General features: G+C 49.3%; 1 protein-coding gene across 1 annotated transcript in view; it reads left to right on the top strand.

Annotated features, from left to right (window-relative positions):
- NPHP3 (nephrocystin 3) overlaps positions 1-27,248 on the top strand; it is a 161,634-nt gene that overhangs the window by 69,628 nt on the left and 64,758 nt on the right. The window contains 3 exon segments of the mRNA XM_075315193.1: positions 1,075-1,189; positions 2,019-2,162; positions 3,150-3,247. Of these exon segments, the coding sequence (XP_075171308.1) occupies positions 1,075-1,189; positions 2,019-2,162; positions 3,150-3,247 (357 nt within the window).

Raw genomic sequence — 27,248 nt, 5'->3', positions numbered from 1 at the left:
TGCTTGTCTGGCAAAAATCCACTTTGCTGTGTGTGTCTCTGTGATTGGCTGATAGCCTGGCCCGCCCCACTGTACGCGAGGTTAGGAGAAAAAAAAATGGCGATCGCCATTCTTTCAGCTCTCTGCAACACTGATCTAAACCCCGTCCCCCCGCACACTATACGCTGAATTTTGATAATATCAATATTAACAGTGACTGACAGTATTACAGTGAAAAGCCAGCTAGTAACTAGCTACGCTTTTGGTGATCGCACCGTTATCGAACGGTAACTCGAACGGCCGAACTTGAAGCAAATCGTTCGAGTTCGTCGAACGACTCGAACACTGCCCAAAATCACTCGAATTTGAAATTGGCGAACGGTTCGAATCGAACATCGCTCATCTCTAGAAGAGACCTCTGTAGGAAGGATCCAGTACACATCAGTAGATGGTGCCGTGAAGAGACCTTTGTAGGAAGGATCCAGTACACATCAGTAGATGGTGCCGTGAAGAGACCTTTGTAGGAAGGATCCAGTACACATCAGTAGATGGTGCAGTGAAGAGACCTTTGTAGGAAGGATCCAGTACACATCAGTAGATGGTGCAGTGAAGAGACCTCTGTAGGAAGGATCCAGGACACATCAGTAGATGGTGCAGTGAAGAGACCTCTGTAGGAAGGTTCCAGGACCACATCAAGTGGTCGTTATTGGAAAGTACAGCCCCAGTGTATAAATTGTATTCATTGTCTCTTTCCTTTTGTTTTTAAACTGTGCTTTTTTTGTGGAGGGGATGTAATGCTTTTTAATACACATGAATAAATGCTAAGCAAAAAGAAAATAAAGCAAAGAATCCGTATAGGACCATTTAGACAAACCGATTTCAGTTCAATAACCTGCATCAGTTGACTACATAGAAGTTGATTGTCACTTGTTTGCATGCGCCAATAAATACTGATGAGAACTGAATGAATGCCACCATACAGGATCATTTTATTGACAGCAAGATTATTGGCAGATTGATTTATCTAAATGGACCTTCTTAGCATTAACTAAATCAGCAGTTCTTGGTCTTAATGACGGTATTTTATGTCTGTAGGATTCAACATCAACAGAAGCATTCACCAAACACTCTTATGTTGTATCACTTTGTTGGAAAACCAATGTCCACGAGCTCGGAGCCGGCATTGATAATAAAGAGACTGACTCTGAAGGTGATGTTTACTTTTATTATATATTTAGTAAGTTTTTAAGCTGTAGAGTTTCTCCTTGTGGAGAGCAGCAAGCCGGCATCAGGAGACTTTTAGATCATGCAATGCCCTCTGGGTCATTAAATATGTAAATAGGCTCTTCAGAGAGGAAGAAGACAGGAACTCCAGTGCCACCTATGGGATGCAGTCATAAAAGTCCTTATCGACCCTTTTAAAGAGCCTTGTCACATGACTTAGGTTAATAAGCCAAACGCCTATTTGAAAACATGTGTTTGCCCCTCATAAGTACCAAGCAGAACTGCATCTCTTCGACGAGTGGCTCTGACAGAGGCTCTAAAGGGTAAATGTCCTTCTTGTGGAGAGCGCTAATGTGACTTACAGAATTTGGCTTCTTATTCCAAGCCATATGGCAAGGCCCTATAAAGGGGCAATTTTGACTTTTAGTATTGCTTCATGCATTTATTCGTTACAGGTTTTCAAGAAACTACATTACAATATCAATGAATCGCCTCCTTAATCACATTTTACACAGGTGGGATATAGACGGATGGCTTGGTTGTCAAACTATCGAGCATTTGCATTGCACACAGTTGTTTTTGGAGCTTACAATTGGGATTTTTAGCATTTCTGAAGATCTAGGATTGCCATAATGTTAAGTGATATATGCATGCCAATTATGAATGACAATCACACTCCTTATTGGAATGTGTATGGGCATGTTCTTTATATATTTTGCATTTTTCACTTATTACGTATAGTGTATATTTGACATCATTGTGTATATTATTAATTTGAGATTTAAATGTTTGGTTTTTTTTCATTTTACTTCTAGCTAATGCAACATTCTTGGTCGGTATCATCATTCTCAATGGATCCAGGGAAGTTCTTGGAAGAATTCCCTCATTGGCTTGAAAAACTTTCCAGTCGCTATCAAGGCAACATCATCATTATTATTGATTCCATTGATCAGATTGAGGTATGCGTGAACCACAAAAATTTAATGCTAGTTATCTATAGCTACAGAGCAAACTTTATGTAAATGATATTTGACTTCTCAGTCACTGACTTGTGATTGTTGCACATTTATTGGAGGGGTCTTTGTAGGATTCAGACGTCCTCTCCTGGTGGGCAACGGTGACTCGTTCAGTAATCTACACATGTCATAAAACTGAGTTACTTTGAATTAGACAATCGATAAAGGGTTAACATAGGGCCATCTGGGAATCCATTTGATGTGGTTGGGAGAAGTATTGTTCGGCATCCTGAACTCATTTGGTGTTCTGTATGATGGGAGTTTTTAGGGCCCGTTAGGTTAACCCTTTTATAGACCTATTTTTACATGAACCTTTACCATCATACCATTCCTTATCTGTCTTCTATTAACCATTTTGCTACATAGGACAAAAGTATATCCTACGTCTGGTGCGGATGTTTAATGCGGGCCCACAAGTTAAAACTGCTTAATACAAGTCAATTGCCAGCTGTGTTGTACAGCCAACACCCACCACTAACAACAGCGATTGCAGCTTGCACTGATCGCTGCTGTTTCACTATTTAAATGGTCCAATCACTGATGTTTTTTCACTTAAGGACTCTGTAGCTTTTATTTTTGTTCTCCCAATCATAGGAGAGCCATCATTTTAGTAAGTAAAAAAAAAAAACAAAAAAAAACTAGAAGTTCAAATTGACTTTTCCCAATCCAAAATTATTTTTTTTTTTTTAAAAAAATAATACATATTTATATACTTATACTTCTTGGAAGACCGAGCGGGGGGAAAAAAATGAAAGGGTTAAAAAGAATATGTTCCTGTTTTAATTAACAAGACAAATATAATGCACAGATATTACTCTAGGAATTTATACATTGGTCCTTGGTTTATAATTTAGAGCCAGTGAATGCCAAATAATACGACAGTGTATGGAAATATATATAAACATTGAAGACCTGCGTTATATTTTCCAGCAATCAGAAAAGCACATGAAATGGCTGATCGATCCCTTACCAGTAAATGTTCGTGTAATCGTATCTGTGAATGTGGAAACCTGTCCCCAAGCATGGAGGTAAGTCACATCCCGCTCTTCTTTTGTTTTTTGTTTTTTTTTCTCTGACGCCTCATTGGGGGACACAGGACCATTGGTGTTATGCTGCCTATCCATAGGAGGACACTAAGTAGATGCAAAAAGCATTAGCTCCTCCTCTGCAGTATACACCCACTGGCCGGGCCAGGCAACCTCAGTTTTAGCTTAGTGTCTGTAGGAGGCACATCCTTTCAAGGTTTTGTTATTTTTTGAGGGCGACTGTTTCCCTTAGGGACCGATCTCACAATACCATCAACGGGCGGGAACGCGGAGTGTTGCCTCCACGTGTACCCCCTCCTGCGACGCTGGATCCCAGGACTGCTGAATTTACAGTCTTTTATTCCCACCATAGCTGGAGGAGGGGAAAGTCCCTTGCTGATTGCAGGGAATCCTGAAGAGATAATCTTAAGCTGGGTTTACACACTGAGACTTTCTAGTGATCCAACCTGCGATCTCAACCTAGCCGGGATCGCTACAAAGTCTCTGGTGAGCTGTCAAACAGGCAAACCTGGCCAACGACGCAAAAGCGATCCGGACCTGCAGAGCGACCTAGCTGGTTGTTGGGGACGTGTCAGAGCTGCTATTTGAAAGGGAAGTCGCTGTTAAGTCCCCTTTACACACTGAAACTTTCTAGCGATGCATGCTGCACAGCAGGAAACAAAGGACCTAGGAATGGTCCTGAATGATTTGTAGCGATCACAACTTCACAGCAGGGGCCAGGTCGCTGATAGGTTTCACACACTGCAATGTCACTGGGGAGGTCGCTGTAACGTCACAAAACCGGTGACGTTACAGCGATGTCGTTTGCGATGTTGCAGTGTGTAAAGCCACCTTAACGGTGGCGGGGGGAGGGCTCCCAGGGCTCATAAACTCAGTGTTTATTCCCTCTAGCTGCGTGCTGGCTGGGGGAGGGGGAGCCCCTGCCTGATTGCAGGGACTCCTGCAGAGATAATCTACTGGTAGCTGTGTGCTGACTGGAGGGAGGGGGAGAAAACTGTCACAGAAGCTCCCTTCCCGCCGTTTTTTACTACCGACAGCAGGGGGGCACACTGACTTCTTCTTGGCGCTCTTTTAGCGCTAAGCCCCGCCCCCGCGCCCCCCCAGGAAAACGCGCAAAGATCTCCACAGAGACTCCTTCCTGAGGACGCAGGGCCATCGGCTGATTCTGGTGAGGTACACCGAAGCAAATACAATCCTTGCTTCCCACTGCTTCACTTGTAGCTCTGCATATCATTGCTCCCCCCTCCTGGCATACTCCTATTAGGAACATGCAGAACTCTAAGGGTACTAAGAGTGCTAAGGCTCACATAGTCTATTACTCAGCCTGCACTGCCTGCCATGCTGAGCTACCACGTAAACACACCTCTTCTCTCTGTGAGTCCTGTGCCCCTATAGCCCCCCAAGACTCCCCCGCCACCACCACCGCAACCGTCAGCCCAGAGCCTAGGGCTCCCAGCCCACCGGAATGGGCACAGTTTCTGTCCCAATCCATGGAAAAACTGTCACAGAACCTGGTGCTGGCTATGCAATGTTGTCCTCCACACCCTTCTGGGCCCCTGGGCGGAACGCAGCCTGAGGATACCCCTATGGAGGATTCATCTGAGGTAATCTGGGCCCATGCTTCACCGGTTGCAGGGATCAGAAAAAGAGCACACGGCTGGGTGTCTCCAGCACTCTCTCATGGCCCCCATGGCTCTCCCTCGGGAGCACACAGGGCAGGCTCTCCCACACGCTCCACGGCTTCTGAAGAGCTGGAGGAGGGAGAATGCTGTTTGTACCAGGATGATTCCTTGGTTTCACCCTCCCCAGAAACTGCAATAGACTCCCTTATAGCAGCAATCAACCAAACTCTGCATGTGGAGGATCCCCCATCCACTACCACTGACCATGTGGTCTCCTTTAAGAGGGCAAGGAAACCCAAAAAGGTTTTCGCTGATCACCCAGAGTTTCAGGATAACCTCACAAAGCAAAGGAAGAAGCCTGACAGGCGCTTCGGTAACCGTAAACTCATGGAGTCCCGGTACCCTTTTGCCTCACCTGCCCCTAAGGGCTGGGCCGATCCGCCCTCGGTCGACCCCCCGGTCTCCCGCCTTGCCACAAAAACGCTCCTGTCTTTACCCGATGGTTCCTCCATCAAAGACCCGACAGACAGACAGGTGGGGCATCTCGCCCGCTCTGCCTTTGAGGCTGCGGGTTCCTCCCTCTCGCCCTCCTTTGCCGCTGTGTGGGTCGCAAAGGCGATCTCTGTCTGGGCAGAATCCCTTAACACTTCGCTTGAGGAATCCCAGTTCCCTCATACTGTCACAGAGGTAACAGCTCAAATTGCCGCTGCGGCGGAGTACCTCATGCATGCCTCCATTTGATGCTGCTACCTGCGCAGCTTTTGCCGCCTCAAATACCATAGCTGTCCGTAGAGCTCTCTGGCTCCGACAATGGCGAGCGGACTCTGCCTCCAAGAAGTCTCTCACGGGCCTTCCCTTTTTTCCAGACCGATTGTTTGGCGAACGTCTGGACAAGCTCATTTCTGACGCCACGGAAGGTTCACAGTCCTCGTTCCGTTCCTTTCGGAATTCATTTGGTTGGTCGACATCTTGCGCTGTCCCCGCCACTAACCGCGGACTACGCAGGGACCGACCTTCTGAGCTCTCCCCGAAACCCACTTCGTCATGGCAGCCTAGACAGAAACAGTCCAGGACTAGGGAGACTCGTCCACGACGTTTTTCCCCCTCATGACTCCTTCAGCGCCCCGGAAGACACACTCATTGTAGGAGGTCGACTGCGGCTCTTTCAACACTTCTGGGCTGCCACCTCAGACGACAAATGGGTGCGAGACCTTATGTCTTCCGGTTACCACATAGAATTTCGGACCCGACCCCGAAGTCTGTTCTTTCTCTCAAACCCCCCAAAGACTCGAAAACGACGCGAGGCCTTTTTCTCTGTCGTTTCATTGGGGGACACAGGACCATGGGTTATGCTGCTGTCACTAGGAGGCTGACACTAAGTAAACAGAAAAAGTTAGCTCCTCCCCAGCAGTATAACCCCTGAGCCGGAGGCGGGCTCAATCAGTTTTTTGCTTAGTGTCGTAGGAGGCTGATGTGGGCCGTCTGGGCCCCCTTCAGCCACTTGATTTTTTGCGTTATTTTGTTCATTTTTTCTCGGCGACGCTCGTCGCTCTCATCTGTGGTAATTTTCTTTTTCTGCAGGTATCTTTTCTCTACCTCAGCTCTCGCAGCCCGTGTGGGTACCGCTCCCCTAGGTCGCAGAGGCTTGAGTTGTCGGGCCCTCTCCCCCGTCCAATTCCACGGTACCACTCCCCGGTTGGCACGCGGGGCTGAATTTTTCTGGGCACCCCTATTCACCCTGCGGTACCACCCCAAAGGGTCGCAAGGGGCATACAGCAGGGACTGGACCTCCGCAGCGCATCTGGAGTTTTTGGATGGGGCCCGCAACGCTGCTACATTTAGGGGCTTCCACCCCAATGGCGTCCAACTCCCTGCCTTCTTCAGCCTGCTTCCAGGTGCCCGCAGCCATTCCTTCGCTGAGCGGAGCACACAGGAGCATGTGCAGAGTCTCAGCCTGCACACTGGACAGCGCGCCGCGGATCAGGTAGGACCCCTACCTTCCCCCCCCCTCGGACGGCTGCAGAAATTGAGGCCCCGGTCTGGGCCTACTCGCCGGACTCCCCCGCTGCGTCCGTGGAGCTCCCTGTCGGCTCCGAGGTCGGGCGGCCCCGCATCGCTGCTGCGCCGCCGCCGCTTGCGGCCGGGTCCGCCGGCGCTGCCCCTGTACCTTTTAACAGCGCCTCCTGAGGTTGGCTCCGCCGGCGCTGCATCTGTCCGCAATGGCACCTCCGCTCGGCCACTGTCCTCGGTCCCCCAGGCCCCGTCCTCGGCGTGCCCAGGCCGCATCCCGCACGGCGCGCCGAGGATCCTCTCCGCCGCCGCCTGCGGTCGGGTCCGCCGGCGCGGCCTCTGCCCGCGACGGTCCCTCTGCTTGGGCCCCGTCCTCGGCGTGCCCAGGCCGCATCCCGCACGGCGCGCCGAGGATCCTCCCCGCCGCCGCCTGCGGCCGGGTCCGCCGGCGCGGCCTCTGCCCGCGACGGTGCCTCTGCTTGGGCCCCGTCCTCGGCGTGCCCAGGCCGCATCCCGCACAGCGCGCCGAGGATCCTCTCCGCCGCCGCTGCGGCCGGGTCCGCCGGCGCGGCCTCTGTCCGCCCCGGCACCTCCAAAATTTAGTCCCCGGCTTCGGCCCTGTCCTCGGCGTCCCCAGGCCCGCCTCCCGCACGGCGCTATTGGACGCCGGCCTCTCCGTTCCCGCCCTCGGCCGTGCTCCAGGCATCACTTGGGGGGTGGGGGATATATTTTTTTCCCGCTCACAGCGTCCATTTTAAATAAAGAGAGAGAAAAAAAAAAAAAAAAAAAAAAAGAGAATGGGAATTTATTCCAGACTACTAGTCTGGGTTTACTGAGGCCTCAGCGTCACCTTATTTTTCCGGGGGAGAGACTAAAACACACTTTTCTTAGTGGATATTTTTTATTTTAGGTCGATTTTTATTAAAAATTTTACATACATGAGTTTTTTGCACCTTAACTCCTACAGTACTTTCGGGCACTTGTTTTGCTTCACCTTTTTTATATCGCGCTCCCAGCTCGAGTTTTTAGTCTAGTCCCCTCCGGCGGGTTAATGCCCTGTCTCAGGTCATAGATCCCCTCGCCGCCGGCCCTCGGCTTCGCGCGCATGCGCTGCGTCCCCGGCCAATACTCGGTTATATCTTCCATAGGTCTAGCGCAATCCCCTTGGGGAGGTGAGTCTCGTACCAGGGACCTTTCCTATGCTAGAAGCGGACCCGACAGGTCTCGTCTTTTGTGGCCCCCCTGTTTTCCACCTTATTCCCCAGGTCCAGACTGCTTTTTCTCCGGCAGTCTTCCGACCTCTCGGGTGATGGCCCAGGCTTTCCACCTCTGCTGGACTCCGAGCAGGACCTGGATGTTTTGGCGCATGTCTAAAGGCCTGCTGGAATTGGTGAGTCAGGCCGTAAGGCTACGGACAGCCCCCTTATCTCCATGCACGCAGGTCCCCCTTAAGTCATTTGGAGCGGACCCTGCTCAGACGACATCCAGAGCTTGCTGAGTTACCGCGTGCTCACAGTCAACTGCCATACACGAAGTTTACCAGCGGTAAGTCTAGTCATCGTCTTTATCCCCTTCTACAAAAAGGGGTCTCGGTGAGAATGGGCAGGCCACACTGGAGTCGCTGAGTGATCACAGACAACAACCAGACACGGCGTTTACCTGCGGTAAGTCGTGTTATTGTCATTATCATCCCCCCAGAGGGCTCTGGAGAGAGGGGGCATGGCACCTTGCAGACAAGAAGGTGCGGGCCCCTGCGGGTTTTCAGTGGACATCCAGTTCGCCGTGTGACTGCGTGAGCACGGATATTCCTCGGACACAATTTTTACCAGCGGTAAGTCCCTTATATTGTCTTACCCCTTCTCGTAGAGGGCTCCATGATGAAGGGGCACGCTACTCTGTACTTCACCCGCCTGGGTTCCTCCTGGCTTCTCGTCCCTATCGTGACGCTCCGCAGGGCCTCCACGGTCACTCTACGCAGAGGTCCGCGCTCCACCTATGCCGATCCAGGACTGGTTATCAGCTTCTGTGAGTACCCTCTCTTTACAAAATCTGGTGTCTCCCCGCTACACGGCCTGAGCCTCTAACATCAGGGTACCTACCCGTCGAGAGCTCTGACTCGGGATCAGGAACGCAGATTCGACGTCTAGGAAGTCGCTGACTTCCTTTCCGGCTCTCGGGATCGCCCTTTCGGAGATAGGCGAGTCCAGTTTATCCCCTAGGCTACGTCAGGGTAGACTGGCTACGTAAGGGAAGGGTACATCCTTTTCCCGGCATCGGCTCTGATGCACCAGGACTCGTTCCCTCACGTTAGGTTCGTCAGGAAACCTTTATCCCTACAACAGCCATCTCCGCTTTGCGTGGCTGCGGACCGTCCCAGCTTTCTAAGAGTGCTTGCAGGGATCACGATCCCTACGCATTCCCAGGCTCTCTCTGCCCAGGAACGACCGGGAGACCCAGAGTCTCCCTTCAAGTACCCTCGCCTTGAGGTTTAGACCATCATCATCACTTTTCGCTACTAGGGTAGCTGAGCTACAGGAAGGAGTCCTCCCAGACCCGGCCCGGTCCATCACTCCTCAGGCACGGTATTCGAGCCGTTCAAGGGTTGCTACTCCTCACGCAGGAGCAGTTTCCCTCCTGGCATAGGGTCCTGCGGCTCTTTGCCTCCCGCTCCCGTTTTTTCCCTTCGGTTTTTTGCTATGCGAGTCCTCGACAGCCTGTGGCGGTGTTAGCGATGGTGCACATACCAGATTTCATCCCGTACTCTCCAACGGAACACACTGAAGAGCGGGGACAGGAAGGCTCCGTCTTCGAGGGTGACCGGCCAATTTCCTCCTAGATGACCAATCTTTCCAATCATCCCTGGGAAGATTCCCTTTCCTCCTCTGGAGCTTGTTATCAACCGTCACCAGTCTCCCGTACTAGAGTATGCTACCACACCATTCCTCGGCACGGTCCCGAGGGACACCCCTGGAGTGTCGTCTCCCCTTCAGCATTCCGGACTCGGAGCCATTCGGTTAGCCCGGTTACAATTTCTTCTCTGGGTTGTATTGTCCAGTCAGGTTCCAGTCGGACCATGCCACAGCAGTGATGCGCATCTTCCACCAGGAAGACGCAAAGAGCTTCATGGCAAGTGAAGAGGCCAAGAGGTTCTTGCTCTGGGACGGGCTCTTTCATTCGCCAATCTCGGCAGCACATCCCGAGCGTGGACGTTTGGGCGGCCGATTTCCGCGGTACGATAGGTCTCGCGTAGGTAAAGGACTCCAACAGGGATATCAACAGCCAGATCTCTGGCGAAGGAAGACCTACAGTCGTGACTTTTTGGCCTTCCGATCCAACTCTCAAGTCCATGGTGCGTCGAGTACGCCACCTGCTCTGGACTAGAGGACGACGCCCAAGCCCGGTCGTGTTGCTTGTTCAGGCTCTCGTGCATCTTCCCGCTGCGTTCCATGTTCTCGAGGGTTCTCAAGAAGGTCCTACGCAGGCGATAGCTCGGGAGTGGCCCAGGCGAGCATAGCTTCGCATAACTTACTCATCTCCTCGCAGATGCCCCGTGGCTCCTTCCAGACCGCCAGATTCTTCCGTGTCGGGGCCCCTCTAGTCTACCAGGACTCAGGAGTCCCAGGTTCCATGGCCTCACCAGTGGATCCCGGGTGCTGGCTCGGTCAGGTCTGTGAACAAGATGATGGCAGACATTGAGGAGGGCATGGAATCCAGTTCCCTCGAAGATTTATTTCCACGTGGAAAGAGCTCCCCCGGTGGTGTGAGGACCGCATCTTCAGAGACTTTTCACTTTCCGTTAATCAGGGCCTTCGCTCAGAGAAACGTCCATCTGGCTCGGCGTTTTTCATCGTTCACTAGAAAAGTGGGACCATAATCCAGTGATGAGTTTGCTCAAGGTACCCCTTTTTTCCCTGCTCCCACCTGTTTGATAGGTGGGTTCCTTGTGGCCATCTGTTTGTTATCGACGGCATCAGGGCGGACAGCCCTCTCGTAGTCTTTTCTCCCCCTTTTTCCGCTCCGCCAGCAGGATAAGGGGGGGTTCTAGCCAGAACCCTTCGTTTCTGTCCGAGACACCTCGGCTTTCCTTCCAGAAGAGGTCTATAGGTTTCGTTTTTGTCGGTTCTAGGCTCCCCTCTCAGCCTGAAAGAGGCATAGTTCGTTCTAGGGCTGGTACGAGCCCTCAGTCTTTCGTGTCGGCAGGACACCATTTTTTTGTCGGTTACACCGACTGTCAGTCCATCCTTCCGCCCTTTCCCAAGAAGCATAGGCCGGCGCAAAGGGCCTGAATATCACATGGATCCTTTCCTCCATATGTGAAGACTATCGCATGAAGGTCGGACTTCCGCCGCGGTCTACCGAGCAAGGGGCACCCTTGCACGATTGGGCTCCGGACGTCGGTCAACCAGGTCCTCTGGTCCACCACCCGATCTAGTCGGCGTACCTTTGCTAGTTTCTAACAGGTTCTCACTCAAGCTTCGGCAGAGGCCAGTCTTGGTGCAAGGTTTGCGGGTGGCAGTGGCACACCTGTAACAACGTAGGCGCTTGTAGGTCCGGGTCAGCCCGGCAAGGGGAAGCGACTTCCTTCCTATCTCCGGTGATGGTTTTCTTCCCACCCAGGGACTGCTTTTGGACGTCCCATGGTCCTGTGTCCCCCAATGAAACGACAGAGAAAGTAGGATTTTTGTGTACTCACCGTAAAATCTCTTTCTCTTAGTCTTCATTGGGGGACACAGCACCCACCCTGCTTGTGTTTTTCGTTATATATGACATGCCTGTTTCCCCAGTGCCCACATTCCCAGGTCACTGGTCACACGACTGTTCGTCATAGTTTTTTACCTTGTTTTTATCCAGGATTGTTTGGCTCTCCTCCTACTGCTTGTGCACTAAACTGATTGAGCCCGCCTCCGGCTCAGGGGTTATACTGCTGGGGAGGAGCTAACTTTTTCTGTTTACTTAGTGTCAGCCTCCTAGTGACAGCAGCATAACCCATGGTCCTGTGTCCCCCAATGAAGACTAAGAGAAAGAGATTTTACGGTGAGTACACAAAAATCCTACTTTCTCAGCAATCCACTCGCTCCAAACAGCAGGAGTGATAATACCCGTCCCGGACGACGAGAAGTTCAGGGGTTTTTATTCCAACCTCTTTGTGGTCCCCAAAAAGGATGGGTCAGTTCGACCCATCCTGGACCTCAAACACCTAAACAAACATGTGCACGTACGGAGATTCAGAATCGAGTCCCTAAGGTCCATTATTGCATCCATGGTCGAAGGGGAATTCCTCGCCTCCATAGATATCAAGGACGCGTACCTGCACATACCCATCGCCCCAGATCACCAAAAGTTCCTCCGCTTCGCAGTTCAGGACTCCCATTTTCAATTCGTAGCCCTACCCTTCGGCCTTGCCACCGCACCAAGGGTCTTCACCAAAGTCATGGCGGCCGCCATGAGCATCCTTCACGCCAGGGGAGTAGTCGTTCTCCCTTACTTGGACGACCTCCTCATCAAGGCCCCCTCCTTCCGCGACTGCTCAACCAGCGTACAGATCACCGTGGACCCCCTATCCCGCTTAGGGTAGCTACTGAATCTAGACAAATCATCCCCGGTCCCAGCATGATCCATCACCTTCCTGGGCATGTCCCTGGACACCCGTCGGGGCTTGATCCTTCTCCCTCAGGACAAGGCGATCGCTCTTCGACAAGCGGTACGCTGCCTTGTACGTCCTCCGTCTCGCTCCATTTGATTCAGCATGAAGGTGCTCGGCAGGATGGTGGCAGCTATGGAGGCAGTACCTTTTGCTCAACTGCACCTCCGCCCACTGCAGCTAGCCCTTCTAGCTGCCTGGGACAAGAGCCCCTTCTCCCTGGACAAACCTCTTCACCTGACGCCTTCAGTCAGGTATGCACTCCGTTGGTGGCTTCGGTCCTCATCCCTATCGAAGGGGAGATCTTTTCTCCCAGTGAACTGGCTGGTCCTGACCACGGACGCCAGCCTCCTTGGCTGGGGAGCAGTGTACCGGCACCACACTGCTCAAGGACGTTGGACGCCCCAGGAGTCTTCCCTACCCATAAACATCCTGGAAATCCGCGCGATCATCCTCGCGCTCAGGTCGTTCTGGCTTGCTGGCGGGTCGTCAGATTCGAGTCCAATCGGACAATGCGACAGCTGTAGCCTATATCAATCGGCAGGGGGGCACCCGCAGCAAAGCGGCTTATCTCGAGGCCCACAAGATCCTCAGCTGGGCCGAATCGACGGGGTCAGTGATATCAGCGGTTCACATACCGGGGGTAGAGAACTGGGCAGCAGACTTTCTAAGTCGCCAAGGCCTGGCTGCCGGAGAATGGTCTCTCCACCCAGAAGTGTTTCTACACATCTGCACTCGCTGGGGCACACCAGACGTGGATCTAATGGCCTCAAGGTTGAACGCAAAGGTACACGCGTTCATAGCCAGGTCACGCGACCCGCAGTCCATCGGCGCGGAGGCTCTAGTATGCTCCTGGCACCACTTCCACCTGCCTTACATATTTCCACCTCTACCCCTGCTGCCGCGGGTAATCAGGAAGATCAAGGCAGAGGGAGTCCCGGTGATACTGATAGCACCGGACTGGCCAAGGCGCACCTGGTACGCCGAATTAGTACAAATGCTCACAGACGTACCATGGCGCCTTCCAGACATCCCAGACTTGCTGACCCAAGGGCCCATTTCCAATCAGAACTCCAAAGCCCTGAAGCTGACGGCATGATTATTTATATAGCAATAAACTCCGGCACTCTTGAGCAGTGAAATTGAATTTAGCTTTATTAGCAGGTAATTATCAGTAATTCAGTTAACGTTTCGGCTCATGCCTTCTTCACGAACTGAAATTTACATACAAAGAAAAAATGGACAAAATCAGTACCTTGTACATAATTCAATAGTCATCGAGACTTATATCCACATAAAATTATCAGAAAAATAAATAAATGAATTTACATCATATGAAATAAGGTATAAGTTTGAACCCAGTTATATCATTAGTAAGGGTAAAATAAAAGGAGGCCATACCCAATATATATGTATCTATACACTGGAAATGCGTTTAAACAATCAATTGAAACCCACACACCTGTTTATAAGTACTTGGGACAAAAAAGAATCTCCTTTAATATGAGACAAGGACTGTTCCTAAATTGTGGCATCTCAAACCTGACAAAAACAATTTATATTAATGTCCAAATGATAAGATATGACAAATGGATCATATTATCCTGTACAAAAAAATTACTAACCTACCTCTAAATAAGAGAGAAGTAGAAGTGATATTATGTGCAATAATTCCCAATGGGGTAAGTGTCAGAGTGAACCGCTATAAAGGGTTAAGTGCTGAAAGAGAGGAGAACAGGATTAAGTTTTACATAAGCAAACAAAGAATCACCTATTGTGTTAAGGCCCCTTTACACACTGCAACTTCGCAAATGACATCGCTGTAACGTCACCGGCTTTGTGACGTTACAGCGACCTCCCCAGCGACATTGCAGTGTGTGAAACACATCAGCGACCTGGCCCCTGCTGTGAAGTTGTGATCGCTACAAATCGTTCAGGACCATTCTTAGGTCCTTTGTTTCCCGCTGTGCAGCATGCATCGCTAGAAAGTTTCAGTGTGTAAAGGGGACTTTACAGCGACTTCCCTTTCAAAAAACTGCTTTACAACGTCCCCAACAACCAGCTAGGTCGCTCTGCAGGTCCGGATCGCTGTTGCGTCGTTGGCCAGGTTTGCCTGTTTGACAGCTCACCAGAGACTTTGTAGCGATCCCGACCAGGTTGGGATCGCTGGTGGGATCGCTAGAAAGTTTCAGTGTGTAAACCCAGCTTTAGAGACAATACCACAGTGTTACCTGCATAGCCAGAGATCAGCGGGGAAGTGTGTGAGCTCTTAGTCGCACTGGGATTTAAATAGGAAAAAGGGGCAGGCATATGTGACCAATATCCTATCTATGGAACACAAGCTTAGAGATGTGTGAACCGCACGTGACACGTGTGCAGTGTAACCCGGAAATAGCAAAAGCATTATTCATGAGTGATGAGCAGCTGAGGCTTCAGAAAAGAGGCGGTATTTTATATCAACTTGTCTGTAAAAGAGAAGGAATAGCTATTAGCCAACAAAAATAGGCAGTATATCAGGCATTATAAAAGTATTATACAGGAATTTGACCTTATATCAAAAGGAACATGTATAATTCGAATGACAATTAATAATACACATTACAGCATGAATCTTTTAGTCAGAATATGCCATAAAGTAATAAGCAATTACCATTATTTGCATAAGGAAATACCAACATTCAATGACAGTAATATCAAAAAAACCTCATATTCCCTATTAAGACCATGTGGGGAGAGGGTATTCAGCTTGTGGATCCAAAAGGATTCCCTTTGTTTAAGCTTCTTAACCCTATCCCCCCCACGTCTTAATGGTGGAATGTGCTCTAAGACCTGAAATCTTAACTGAGAAACCGTATGTCCACATGTAACAAAATGTTGGGGAATAGGTAACATAACCAATTTACACCTGATAGTAGATTTGTGTTTACCTATGCGGTCTCTGACATGCTGGGTAGTCTCCCCAACATATCTGAGACCGCACGGACACTTGATTAAATAGACCACATATGATGTATCACACGTAAAAAAATCTCTTATGTAGAAAACCTTTCCAGTACGCGGATGTGTAAACTGGTTACCCTTAATCATATTAGAACAATGTGGACAATGGAGGCACGGGTATTTACCCTGTTTAGGGGTGGATAAAAAGGTCTGTCTTGATTTGATAACTGCTGACCCAATATCTGCCTTGACTAGCAGATCCTTCAGGTTAGAGGAGCGTTTAAAACAAAATAGGGGAGGAGAGGCAAATTCTGTTATATGTGGATAGGAGTTATGTAGCACCTGCCAGTGTTTTAAAATAATGCCTTTTACAATAGGATGATTGGGGTGATATGTGTTCACACAGGTAATAAAAGGTCCTACTCTTTTCCTCTTTTGTATGTCTTGCTGACTATGATGATAAGCGGAATTAACCACAGGTAAAGGGTACCCCCGCTCTAGGAACTTATCTGTCATCTCTTTATGTCGCATTAACCGTTGGTCATGTGTAGAAACCAGTCTGGATACTCTTTTATGTTGAGATATGGGTAAGGAGTTCTTTAAATAACGCGGATGGTTGCTCGTGTAATGCAGTAAACTATTTCTGTCAGTCGATTTCACATACAGATCAGATGTTATATAACCTTCAGAATCCACCCGGATAAGAGTATCCAAGAAACTAATACTAGATGTGTCGGTATGTTTCGTGAATGTCAAACCTTCTATCCGTGTGTTCATATGGTCAAATAATTCATTGAATACTGTGTCAGAACCGCTGAAGATGACAAAAATGTCATCGATAAATCTCTTATATATCAGGATGTGATTCTGATAAGCAGGATGAGTATATACATAGACAGATTCAAAATGCGCCATTAAGATATTTGCATACGGCGGTGCGACGTTAGAGCCCATCGCTGAGCCCTTCCTCTGAATATAGAACTGATCTTGAAACATAAAATAGTTATGATGTAGTACTATGTATAACAAGTCCAAACAGAACTGTTTTTGGTTAGGTGAAAAATCACTAAACGTATCAAGAAACCAGGTAACCGCTTGTATACCTAGAGTATGGTCAATGCTGGTATATAAAGAGTTTACATCTAAAGTGGCTAGAATAGTATTTGAAGGTAACCGTCCAACTTTGCTTAATTGGAAAAGGAAATCATTTGTATCCCGTAAATATGACTTTGTTTTGGATGCTAAGGGTGATAATATCCGATCAAGGGTTATACTCAATGGTGATAAAAGAGAATCTATAGAAGCTACAATAGGGCGACCTGGTGGATGCCATAAGTCCTTATGTACTTTGGGTAAGATATAGAAGACAGGGATTACTGGATTAATCTTATTAAGATAAGTAGCCAATTTAGAATCAATCACCCCTTTAGTAGCATAATGATGAATCTTTTCAGATATAATCATCTTTATGTTGGATGTGGGATCTCGGGACACGGGTACATACGTAGTTGTATCTGTCAATTGTCTCTGAATTTCTGAAACATAGTAATTTTTATCCATCACAACAAGTGCCCCTCCTTTATCAGCAGGTTTGATGATTATTGAGGAATTATCTCTCAATGACCTTAATGCTTGTGCCTCACCTGGCAAATTACGTTTAACCCGTAGATCTCCATTCTTAACAGTGTTAATAAACTTATCAATATCCATTTGGACAAGTGAAATATAGGTTTCAACAGGATGATATACTCTAGGTGGCATGAAATTACTTGGTGTAATGATCTTTAGGTTATGGAGAGAGAATACATGGCCATTTAGACCTGGGCATTAACAAGAGCGGGATTCTCCCCCGCGGTTATCTCCACCATGATCAGCGCCCGAAAGCCTGCTTCATCCCGCATTTACCACCGTATGTGGAAAATCTTCTTTTCATGGTGCATGGAAACTAACGTCCAGCCTATGCCTCTGGCCATCCCCAAAATTCTCGACTTTCTGCAGTCTGGCTTGCAAGCGGGGTTGGCTCTCAGTTCCCTTAAAGGGCAGGTCTCCGCACTCTCAATCTTCTACCAATGCCGCCTGGCTCAAAAACCGCAAGTCAAGACCTTCCTCCAGGGCGCTCACAATCTAGTTCCCCCGTACAAACGGCCGCTGGACCCATGGGACCTCAATCTTGTTCTGGACGGTCTCCAGAGGTCTCCCTTTGAACCCCTCAAGGAATCCTCCCTTGCTCTTCTGTCCTGGAAGGTAACATTCCTGGTGGCAATTGCGTCCATCAGACAGGTTTCGGAGCTGGCAGCACTCTCTTGCCGCGAGCCTTTTCTGATCTTTCACCAGGACAAGGTGGTTCTGTGCCCCCTTCCGGATATTCTTCCAAAGGTTCCTACCCAGTTTCATTTGAACGAGGACATTGTTCTGCCTTCCTTTTTGTCCACACCCAGTTCATAGGGTGGAAAGGTCTCTGCATTCGTTGAACCTCATCAGAGCTCTCAGATATTGCATATCCAGGACAGCCCCCTTTAGGAAAACGGACTCTTTGTTCGTCATTCCTGAGGGGCCTAAGAAGGGACAGGCAGCTTCAAAGGCAACTCTGGCTCGCTGGATTCGCTCTGCGATCCAGGAAGTCTACCGCTTGCAACTCAGCCCCATTTCTAGTGGGCTGCAGGCTCATTCCACGTGAGCAGTTGGCGCTTCGTGGGCCACTCGGCATCAGGCCTCAGTGGAACAGGTGTGTAAGGCTACGACCTGGTCTAGCCTACATACTTTTTCAAAGCATTACAGAGTCCATACCCAGGTTTCAGCTGAGGCAAATCTGGGTAGGAAAATTCTGCAAACGGCAGTAGAGCACCTATCTCAGTAGGCGCTCCAGGCTGTCTGTCTGGGACTGGTTCCTAGTCCTTGGGTTGTGTTGTCTTCTTTTATTTTTCCCACCCATGGACTGCTTTAGGACGTCCCATGGTACTGTGTCCCCCAATGAGGCGTCAGAGAAAAACGGATTTTTGTGTACTCACCGTAAAATCGTTTTCTCTTAGCCATCATTGGGGGATACAGCACCCACCCTGTTGCCCTGTTGGGCCTTGGTTCTCTCAGTACCTTATTTGGTTATGACTCTTTTTTTTTTTCTCATGTTCCTCCGTTGAGATAAGTTTTTACTGTTGTTTTTTCTCTTTTTTTCTCCTACTGCTTATGTACTAAATCTGAGGTTGCCTGACCCGGCCAGGGGGTGTATACTGCAGAGGAGGAGGTAATGCTTTTTGCATCTACTTAATGTCCTCCTATGGATAGGCAGCATAACACCCATGGTCCTGTGTCCCCCAATGATGGCTAAGAGAAAACGATTTTACGGTGAGTACACAAAAATCCGTTTTTTTACCATGGTGGGTAAAGGATACTAGATATGAAAAGGAAATTCGGCATTTTAGCAAAATTTCATTTTTTCCCTTAAAGCTGATTGCAGCGTGACAATGCACAAGTGTCCAGCTTTCTACTAAGAATGGGGAGGCTATGCAATATAATACTGATGAATAGGCGTTTATTGGTTGGGTGGCTCTAACTGGACATCTGTGGCATTTCAGACTGAATGCTATAAATGTATATTGTGCATAACCTGTTTAAAAGGGTTTTTGTTCCCCCAACGTCCTGGCTTTCTGCTTGTTGGAGAGTAGTGTGCTGCTGGAAATTGATAGTTCAGACTAGCACCATGGTCGTGCCGCTGATCTGAACTGAACGCTTTCCCATGCTCTCTGCAGCGTTGGCGGTGCACAGGAGACCTGAATATGGTTGGATCCATCAATCCAGCCAGCTTCAAGCACCATGTGCAGGCTCTAACGCATTGAGCATACAAGCACACGCTGCTCGTCTAGGTTATCGGCCACCTCTAATAGACTGTAGGGGTGGCCAGTAACCAAAGCATAGAATTAAAAATCCCTCCATTCTTCAGATTCTTCAGGGCGGCACGGTGGCTCAGTGGTTAGCACTGCAGTCTTGCAGCGCTGGGGTCCTGGGTTCAAATCCCACCAAGGACACCATCTGCAAAGAGTTTGTATGTTCTCCCCGTGTTTGCGTGGGTTTCCTCCGGGTTCTCCGGTTTCCTCCCACACTCCAAAAACATACAGATAGGGACTCTAGATTGTGAGCCCCAATGGGGACAGTATTGCCAATGTATGTAAAGCGCTGTGGAATTAATAGCGCTATATAAATGAATAAAATTATTATTAATTAATTATTACTTTTAATAAACAGCAATGTTGCTTTTTTTTACAATCACCTCTATGCCGCTCTCTTGTCTTGTGGATTTAGCATTCTTTTTGAATATAGAATAAAAATATAAGTAAAGAAATGATAGGCCATATTATGTAAATTGTGAACAGGATAAAGGACCCAGCTTCCGATGTGTCTGTTATATAAATTGTATAAAGAGAAGGGCTGCACACCAGTGACTATGCAAGGGGAATTAATGTAAAGCAGAAACTGCTATGTGAATACTGACATGAAAAATTGAATAGCTATATGTAAAAATGAAAATATGATAGTGGTATCTGCATTACTGAATGTAAGAATAAAGAGAAATTTAGCTATTGAATTGATCAATACAACAGAGCCCTAACACCTCAACAGAGGTTGTTTTTTTTTTTTTTTGTTTTGTGGTTTTTTTTTTTAGGGTTTTTGCACCCAGTTCAGACTTAGCATCATGTTTCAAGCATTATTTCTTAATATGTTATATAAATCGTGACATGTCCTCAAATTGTATATTGTGCGAATGGGAAGTTTTATTTTAGCTACAGCATATAGATATAGTAGCAGGAAATACATATATTGCTACTACCTAATAATGTATAGCAAACCGTACAATAAAGTAGGAAAATCTAATGTCCACGTATTCTGGCTGCTCCTGTGGACATTAGATTATCAGGGCCCATTAAAACCAGTGGAATTTGAGATTTATATATATATATATGTGTATGTGTATATGTGTATATGTATATATGTGTGTGTATATATATATATATAGATATAGATATATATATATATATCTATATATATATAGATATATATATATAGATATATATATATATATATATATAGATATATATATATAGATATATATATAGATATTATACAGGGCTGTATTTTGCCTTCATGCTGCCCTAGGCACTTTAAGTGGTCGCACCCCTTAGTGACAACGTAACACTATGAGTTTTCGCACACTACCTCTTTTTAAGGCAGAGCTACTCTGTAAAACACTTGAAAAAGTATCAATGAGAAACGAAGGGCACTAACCCCCCCAATGGGGATCACCACAGGCACATCAAAACATAGCATGAGTATAAAATATTCCCACCACACCGTCCCCACTTATATACTGTGACTGTCACACTGCCCCTAATAAACTACAGACTGCCCTCCCTTATAAATTATACCCACCACACAGTCCTCAATTATGAAATATGATCTGCACATTGACCTCACATCATGCTGCCCCCTCCTCACAATGTCCCATGCATGCTGCCCCCTCCTCACAATGTCTTATGTATGCTGCCCCCTCCTCACAATGTCCCATGCATGCTGCCCCCTCCTCACAATGTCCCATGCATGCTGCCCCCTCCTCACAATGTCCCATGCATGCTGCCCCCTCCTCACAATGTCCCATGCATGCTGCCCCCTCCTCACAATGTCCCATGCATGCTGCCCCCTCCTCACAATGTCCCATGCATGCTGCCCCCTCCTCACAATGTCCCATGCATGCTGCCCCCTCCTCACAATGTCCCATGCATGCTGCCCCCTCCTCACAGTGTCTCATGCATGCTGCCCCTCTCCATGAGCTCCTAATGCTGCCTTCCTCTTTTCCATAATGACATCTCCATGCTGCCCCATTCATCATACTAAGACCACCACACTAACGCTTATGCTGAGACACTCCCCCCCACACACACACACTACCCCACTCTTGATATTGACTCCCCTACATTGCTCCACTCCATACTGAGCCCACACATGCTGCCCCTTCTCCATAATGAGCTCCCAATGCTGCCCCCCTTTCATTCTGAGTCCTTACACTCCCCCCATCGATTTTGTCATTGCACTATCCCTCAACGCTTGTCCTCTGTCTCTAGCATTGGCCCCTCTCTCCCATTCCCCCAGCAGCAGCCTCTCTCCCCCGTCTCCAGCTTCAGTCTCTTCCCCAGCATCAACCTCTTTCCCCCCAGCGTCCCCCAGCATCAGCCTCTCTCCCCCCCAGCCTCCCCCAGCTTCAGCCTCTCTCACCCAGCTTCCCCCAGCATCAGCCTCTCTTCCCCAGCTTCCCCCAGCATCAGCCTCTCTTCCCCAGCTTCCCCCAGCATCAGCCTCTCTTCCCCAGCTTCCCCAAGCATCAGCCTCTCTTCCCCAGCATCAGCCTCTCTCCCCCAGCTTCCCCCATCATCAGCCTCTCTGAACCAAGAATCAGCCTCTCTGCCCCCAGCCTCCCCCAGCATCAGCCTCTCTCCTCCCAGCCTCCCCCAGCATCAGCCTCTCTCCTCCCAGCCTCCCCCAGCATCAGCCTCCCCCCTCTCAGCCTCCCCCCTCTCAGCCTCCCCCCTCTCAGCCTCCCCCCTCCCAGCCTCCCCCCTCCCAGCCTCCCCCAGCATCAGCCTCCCCCAGCATCAGCCTCTCTCCTCCCAGCCTCCCCCAACATCAGCCTCCCCCAGCATCAGCCTCTCTTCTCCCAGCCTCCCCCAGCATAAGCCTCTCTCCTCCCAGCCTCCCCCACCATCAGCCTCCCCCAGCATCAGCCTCCCCCAGCATCAGTCTCCCTCCTCCCAGTCTCCCCCAGCATCAGCCTTCCCCAGCATCAGCCTCTCTCCTCCCAGCCTCCCCCAGCATCAGCCTCCCCTAGCATCAGTCTCCCTCCTCCCAGTCTCCCCCAGCATCAGCCTCCCTCAGCATCAGCCTGCCTCCCCCAGCATCAGCCTCCCCCCTCCTAGCCTCCCCCAGCATCAGACTCTCTCCTCCCAGCCTCCCCCAGCATCAGCCTCCCTCAGCATCAGCCTCCCTCCTCCCAGCCTCCCCCAGCATCAGCCTCCCTCCTCCCACGCTCCCCCAGCATCAGCCTCTCTCCTCCCACCCTCCCCCAGCGTCAGCCTCCCCCAGCGTCAGCCTCCCCCCTCCTAGCCTCCCCAAGCATCAGCCTCCCCCCTCCCAGCCTCCCCAAGCATCAGCCTCCCCCCTCCCAGCCTCCCCAAGCATCAGCCTGATGAGCTCCCACTGCTGCCCCCCTTTCATTCTGAGTCCTTACATTCCCCCCATCGATTTTGTCATTGCACTATCCCTCAACGCTTGTCCTCTGTCTCTAGCATTGGCCCCTCTCTCCCATTCCCCCAGCAGCAGCCTCTCTCCCCCGTCTCCAGCTTCAGCCTCTCCCCCAGCATCAACTTCTTTCCCCCCAGCGTCCACCAGCATCAGCCTCTCTCCCCCCCAGCCTCCCCCAGCTTCAGTTTCTCTCCCCCAGCTTCCCCCAGCATCAGCCTCTCTTCCCCAGCTTCCCCCAGCATCAGCTCTCTTCACAAGCTTCCCCCAGCATCAGCCTCTCTCCCCCAGCTTCCCCCATCATCAGCCTCTCTGAACCAAGCATCAGCCTCTCTGCCCCCAGCCTCCCCCAGCATCAGCCTCTCTGCCCCCAGCCTCCCCCAGCATTAGCCTCTCTCCTCCCAGCCTCCCCCCTCCCAGCCTCCCCAAGCATCAGCCTCCCCCTCCCAGCCTCTCCCAGCAACAGCCTCTCTTCTCCCAGCCTCCCCCAGCATCAGCCTCTCTCCTCCCAGCCTCCCCTAGCATCAGCCTCCCCCAGCATCAGCTTCCCCCAGCATCAGTCTCCCTCCTCCCAGTCTCCCCCAGCATCAGCCTCCCCCAGCATCAGCCTCTCTCCTCCCAGCCTCCCCCAGCATCAGCCTCTCTCCTCCCAGCCTCCCCCAGCATCAGCCTCCCCCAGCATCAGTCTCCCTCCTCCCAGTCTCCCCCAGCATCACTCTCTCCTCCCAGCTTCCCCCAGCATCAGCCTCCCTCAGCATCAGCCTCCCTCCACCCAGCCTCCCCCAGCATCAGCCTCCCTCCTCCCAGCCTACCCCAGCATCAGCCTCCCTCCTCCCACCCTCCTCCAGCATCAGCCTCCCTCCTCCCAGCCTCCCCCAGCGTCAGCCTCCCCCAGCGTCAGCCTCCCCAAGCATCAGCCTCCCCCCTCCCAGCCTCCCCAAGCATCAGCCTCCCCCCTCCCAACCTCCCCCCAGCATCAGCCTCCCCCAGCATCAGCCTCCCTCCTCCCAGCATCAGCCTCCCCCAGCATCAGCCTCCCCCAGCATCAGCCTCCCTCAGCATCAGCCTCCCTCCTCCCAGCCTCCCCCAGCGTCAGCCTCTCTCCTCCCAGCCTCCCCCAGTATCAGCTTCTCTTCCCCCAAGTCTCCCCCAGTATCAGCCTCTCTTCCCCCACCACATGCGCAGATCTCCAGAGACACCCCCACGCTCCTTTTATGAATCTTCAGCTCTGTGAGCACTTACCTGCTCCAGGGCCCGCCGTCATCTTCCTGGCTCATGTGAGTATCCTCTTCTGACACCGGCTTCCATCGCGGCGTCCTCTACGGCGTCCTGCTGTGAGCTCTGCATGTGACGTCCACACAGCATTGGACGCAGCACAGAGGAAGGAGCTGATTGGAGCGCCTGTGACCCCGGAAGTGCAGGCGCCGGCAGTTCTGAGGTCAATCGGCTCTCTGTGCCCTGCCGCTGCAGTTTGTCTGCATTCGCGTCTTAACTGACGCGGATACAAATAAATGGAGGTGCGCCTCTCCCCCCTCCCTCCATCAAAAATACAGCGGATTTAATGGATGTGTAAAAAAAAAATTTTTTTTTTTTACTTGTAGAAGGTGCCGCCCCAGGCACGGGACCACGGGTGCCTAATGGTAAATACGGCCCTGTGTGTATGTATATGTATGTGTGTGTGTGTATGTATATATATATATATATATCTCTCAAACAATGTAGAAAACATACAGCCAGCTCACCATAAAGGAGTTCCCCTTGATGCAGCGGTCGGTGTTCACCTTATATTCTGCAAGGATCCAGGCAGGGAGTGTGCCCAAACAAATAGAAATGTAGGAGAATTAGGATACAGCAAAAGGATGAAATTTCACCAGAATTTTAAAAACTTCTTCTTCTTTTATTATTCCTTTGAGTCATATAAAAGTATGAGGAACTCCAATCAATTAATAGCACTCCAGCAAGGGACTACATGTTTCAGCACTATGTGCCTTCTTCACGGTCCTACTTGAACTGAGCTCCAACACTGACAATATATCCTCCTTTGTGGAACATATTCAAATAACCCTTAATTAAAAGCAGTGGAACAAGACAATTAAAAACATCTGAGTAGATGGTTGAGACTCAGTTCAAGAATATTGCTAGAAAAATACATATATTGAACATGTATTATACATAGACAAATAATATATACATTTGATAATAAATAAACAATGATATAGGATAACCGCAACAATTGATGATTATTTGGATTCATCTGTGGCTTGTGCAACCAATAATGGTACAGAAAGAAAACAATCTTACCAAAGAAATTTCAATAAAGAGGGAGCCAAGCCAAAAAACGGAATAGAAGGAGAGGAGGAAGACGGCATAAGAGGACAGGCTTACCAGGACAAACTCCGGAAACGGAAAAAATAACTGTACCAGTCTACAACCTTTCCAGTTATATACTTTCAGCACCGCAACTTTCACTTTTGTCAAAAGGACTCAGTTTTTCCCCAGCATGTAAATTCAATGTGTATGACACAGTGTTGGATGTTAATCGTCTAGCACGTTGTTTAACTCTAAAATGTCATTTCGAGGATAATGTTGGTATTGATAATTTTTGTTCTACAGAAAACAGGGATGTTGAAAAGTTACTTACGTTTAAGGAACAGGTGGGTTTGTTTAATCTGAGACAACTAGAATCTGAAAGTTCCAAAGAATACCAGGTCAATTTAAACAATTTCTTTCATGTAAAAAATACAAAATTTTACCCACTCAAATCCAGACCTCCTATGTTGGATGTTTTTCAAGAAGCGGTGGAAAGAGATTTGGTGGAATTAAATAACAGAGTGGAATTGACCCATCATAATCTGACATTTCATGAACATAAAGCTCTTCAGGAATTGAGCAAGAACAAAGATCTAAAAATTGTTCAGTCAGATAAGGGTGGATCAATTACCATTCTGGATGTTGGCTTATATAAAAAACTCAATTAAACCGCATTGGAAAACTCCAGTGTGTACAGGGAACTAAATGAAAATCCCACCCTCCCTTTCAATGAGGAAATGAAAAAACTATTGCAGGAAGGTGTATTTACAGGAGCTATTTCAGAGAAATTGAGTGAAGCTTTGTATTGTGACCATCCTATTACACCTATCTACCACTCACTTCCCAAGGTGCATAAAGACATTTTTCCTCCGCCACTGAGACCTATCGTTTCAGGGATAGGATCCTTCAGCGAACGCCTTGGGGAGTGGGTGGATCATTATTTACAACCCCTTGTGGCTCTAAAGCCTGCTTTACACGTTGCAATTAGTTGTACAATCGTATTTGCGATGTGACATGCCCAGGTTGCATACGGGATCTTATGAGATTGCACGTAGGTCGTTCATTTGCTGTCACACGAGCGTTAGTAGTCTATGTTAAATTGATCAATTTTATGTGCGATCCTTTAGATCATGTGTTCTGTGACGTATGCATTGGGCACCGCACTGTCAGAATGAACTCGGGTGAACCTCACCCGACTTCATGGTCATGCTGCGGCTCTGTCTGTGTCGCGTCCTGATTAGCGGTCACCAGTGAAGACTCACCGGTGACCGCTAAACTCCTGAGTTTAGCAGCCCTCTCTCATATACTCACCGATCCCCGGCGCTGCACGGCACGGCATTCACACTGCTCCGGCGGCTTTTACTGTTTTGAAAAAGCCGGCCGCCCATTAAACAATCTCGTATTCCCTGCTTTCCCCGCCCACTGGCGCCTATGATTGGTTACAGTGAGACACGCCCCCACGCTGAGTGACAGGTGTCACACTGCACCCAATCACAGCAGCCGGTGGGCGTGTCTATACTGTGTAGTGAAATAAATAATGAAATAATTAAAAAAAACGGCGTGCGGTCCCCCCCAATTTTAAAACCAGCCAGATAAAGCCATACGGCTGAAGGCTGGTATTCTCAGGATGGGGAGCTCCACGTTATGGGGAGCCCCCCAGCCTAACAATATCAGCCAACAGCCGTCCAGAATTGCCGCATACATTAGATGCGACAGTTCTGGGACTGTACCCGGCTCTTCCCGATTTGCCCTGGTGCGTTGGCAAATCGGGGTAATAAGGAGTTATTGGCAGCCCATAGCTGCCAATAAGTCCTAGATTAATCATGTCAGGCGTCTATGAGACACCTTCCATGATTAATCTGTAAATTACAGTAAATAAACACACACCTGAAAAAATCCTTTATTAGAAATAAAAAACACAAACATATACCCTGGTTAACCACTTTAATCAGCCCAAAAAAGCCCTCCATATCCGGCGTAATCCAGGATGCTCCAGCGTCGCTTCCAGCGCTGCTGCATGGAGGTGACCGGAGCAGCAGAAGACACATCCGCTCCTGTCACCTGTGAATCTGCCCATTGCAGGAGCCTCTGCGGTCTCTAAACACTTTGCAATTGTGCATAAAGGAGATTTAAAAAGTTTTTCTTTTAGGGGACTAGAGGTGGTTTCAAAACTACACAG

The sequence above is a fragment of the Anomaloglossus baeobatrachus genome, chromosome 6, assembly GCF_048569485.1.
Source record: "Anomaloglossus baeobatrachus isolate aAnoBae1 chromosome 6, aAnoBae1.hap1, whole genome shotgun sequence".
In the NCBI taxonomy this organism is placed as follows: Eukaryota; Metazoa; Chordata; class Amphibia; order Anura; family Aromobatidae; genus Anomaloglossus; species Anomaloglossus baeobatrachus.
The sequence above is the reverse complement of the archived record's forward strand: the minus strand, read 5'-3'. Positions and strand labels throughout refer to the sequence as shown.